The sequence below is a fragment of the Frankliniella occidentalis genome, unplaced genomic scaffold (assembly GCF_000697945.3).
Source record: "Frankliniella occidentalis isolate FOCC.00 unplaced genomic scaffold, Focc_3.1 Scaffold151, whole genome shotgun sequence".
In the NCBI taxonomy this organism is placed as follows: Eukaryota; Metazoa; Arthropoda; class Insecta; order Thysanoptera; family Thripidae; genus Frankliniella; species Frankliniella occidentalis.
The window spans coordinates 391,289-393,795 of NW_026267278.1; the positions used below are offsets into that span (position 1 = coordinate 391,289).

Genomic DNA, 2,507 nt, shown 5'->3' on the forward strand with positions numbered 1-2,507 from the left:
GGGGGGGGAGGTTACTGACAGAAGGAGTGTGAATGCGTGTCCGGCAGTGGTACCACCACTAGCTAAGGTGTGTGTGGCAGCTGGGGTCTCAGGGCCTCGCCGACACACACACACACACACACACACACACACGGCACGAACTTGACAAGAGCGGGGCGAATTGCTGCTGCGGGGCGTGGTGAGGCGTGGCGCAGAACAATTAGCATATGATCCCACATTACTCTCTCTCTCTCTCTCTCTCTCTCTCTCTCTCTCTCTCTCTCTCTTTCTGGAGCGTCTGCGCCTGGAAGGGGTGAGGGCTGGAGGCTGGAGGGTGACGCCATGCGTTGAAAGGGACAGGATGCGGTCGGGTCGGCGAAGAGTTGTCCGGCCCTCGCTGGACTGTACTGCAGGGTGACGAGGAGGAGCATGAGTATCTCTCTCTCTCTCTCTCTCTCCCTCCCCTCCCTCTCCCTCCTCTCTCTCTAACAGGCGCGCCCGTGTCCTCCTGCTCCTCCCACACCAATGACTTGGACTTGAACAATGATATCAGCAATAACATCTCACCAAACAACAATGACAAGAAGCTTTGCCGCCAACAACAACAGCAGCAGCAGCAGCAGCAGCAGCAGCAGCAGCCCCACCTCGCTCGGCCTGCGACTGACAGACCCTCCCTCCTTAACCCCCTAATGCTCTCTGTCTCCGCCGCCACGCCGCGCCACGCCACCGGGGGCGACGCCCAAACAATTCCTCGTGTAATGGTTGTGATTATCCTCCAGGGACGCTATCCAGGGACACGCCGGGGCTGGGGTGGGGCCGGGTGGGGCTCCCGGCCACTTGACACCCCCGCTTAAACACCTCAGAACACCCCATGACCACGGAGGAACGCCTCAGGCACCCCCGAAGAACATCCTATAACATTCTGCGACAACTGAGAACCCCTCAGGATACTTCACATCAACTCCTGTGAACGCCTCAGGATACCTCAGATCAACCACTGACAACGCAGAACGCCTCAGGATGTCTCAGATATACTACTAGGGGGAGGCCTCAGGAAGATCAACCACTGGGAACGCCTTGGGAATGCCTCAGCTCAACCACTGAGAATGCTTTCCCAGGGTGACTTCGACGACCTCGGGCACCTTTTATAGGACACTCACCTGCGAGTCCTTGAGGCCCAGCTTGTCGGCGAGCCGCTTCCGGTCGGGCTTGGAGATGTACTTCTGGAGCTGGAACCTCTTCTCCAGGCCCTTGCGCTGCAGGTCGGAGAAGACGGCGCGCCGCATCATGCCGCGCCGGGGCTTCCCCCTGGAGGAGTGCGCCCAGGGGAAGGAGCCCGGCAGCGGGAACACCGCGCCCTGGGCGAGGCCCTGGCCGCCCGCCTGACCGGCCCCCGGCGACACTGCCAACAGGAAGCCAGCAGGGGCATCAGCAAACAAACACTCACAATAAGAGGGGATTTTCTAAAAAATTGAAACATTTACATTTTCACAGTTTTTGGTGTTGCTGTTTAATGATCAAGACTGGAAATAACTGAGCATGGTACACGTGAGAAACAGGAAAACATCTTGCAAATGAAAAAAAAAATGCATATGTGTTTCGTGTTTGAGAGTTTAGCTTATGTATTACTTTGTTCAATTATAGATCGAAGGCTACCTCATCATTCCAAAATGACGCTTAAGTCAGTCACAACATTATCGTGAAATTGTAAAAATTCTTGCAGTTAAAAAATACATTTTTGAATCTAGATGCCTTTATTATTTTAAGATACCTATACATATCTATAGATGCCTTGATGCCTAGATGTAAAACTGAGTTCCTTATTGTTTTCCTCTTACAATATCATACAGATATTGACGTCGTTGGTGCTTCTGAAAACTTTACGAGGTGACCAAGGAGGGTGGTTTTGTGGTGTGCGCAGATGGGAGTTGGTCGAGTTGCGGCAGGAGGAGGAGGAGGAGGAGGAGGAGGAGGAGGATGACGACGAGGAGGAGGAGTGCCTCAGCCATGAATATTCCCTCCACTCTCGGTCAGCCTGCTCCGGCTCTACGCTCTATGCAAATGCCGCCGCCATCCGATCCTCCTCATGGCAGCAGGTTTTCATCCCTCTCCCACTCGCGGTGTGCGGTCCGCGAGGATATTTTCATGGAGTCTGAAACAATACGGTGCGGCGGCTCTGGTGCGTGTGTGTGTGTGTGTGCGTGTGTGTGTGTCTGTGTGTGTGTGTGCGTGTGCGTGAGGAGGATCTCAATCAGACGTGCCTGCACGCACCAATTACAAGTCTGGCCGAGCGGCAAGCGAAAACAAAATCTCTTTCGCCCCATTCAACTCCCTCCCTCTCTCTCTCTCTCTCTCTCTCTCTCTCTCTCTCTCCCTCTCTCTCCCTCCCTCCTTATCGCAGCGATGCCCCTGTGCATGATATACATATGTTACGGAGGGTATCGAAAACACGGGGCGGGCCGCGCGCGCTCGCCACCAAACGTCACTGCAGCATTGTGCTGCTCACCCCCATGCTCCCTCCCTCCCTC

General features: G+C 54.9%; 2 protein-coding genes across 2 annotated transcripts in view; one reads left to right on the forward strand and one right to left on the reverse strand.

Moving 5' to 3' along the window:
* Window positions 1-2,507, forward strand: part of LOC113206731 (uncharacterized) — a 59,151-nt gene that overhangs the window by 32,158 nt on the left and 24,486 nt on the right. The window lies entirely within an intron of this gene.
* LOC113206733 (homeobox protein DBX1-like) overlaps window positions 1-2,507 on the reverse strand; it is a 35,691-nt gene that overhangs the window by 20,925 nt on the left and 12,259 nt on the right. The window contains exon 3 of the mRNA XM_026422955.2: window positions 1,140-1,381. Within this exon, the coding sequence (XP_026278740.1) occupies window positions 1,140-1,381 (242 nt within the window). The remainder of the gene's footprint in view (window positions 1-1,139; window positions 1,382-2,507) is intronic.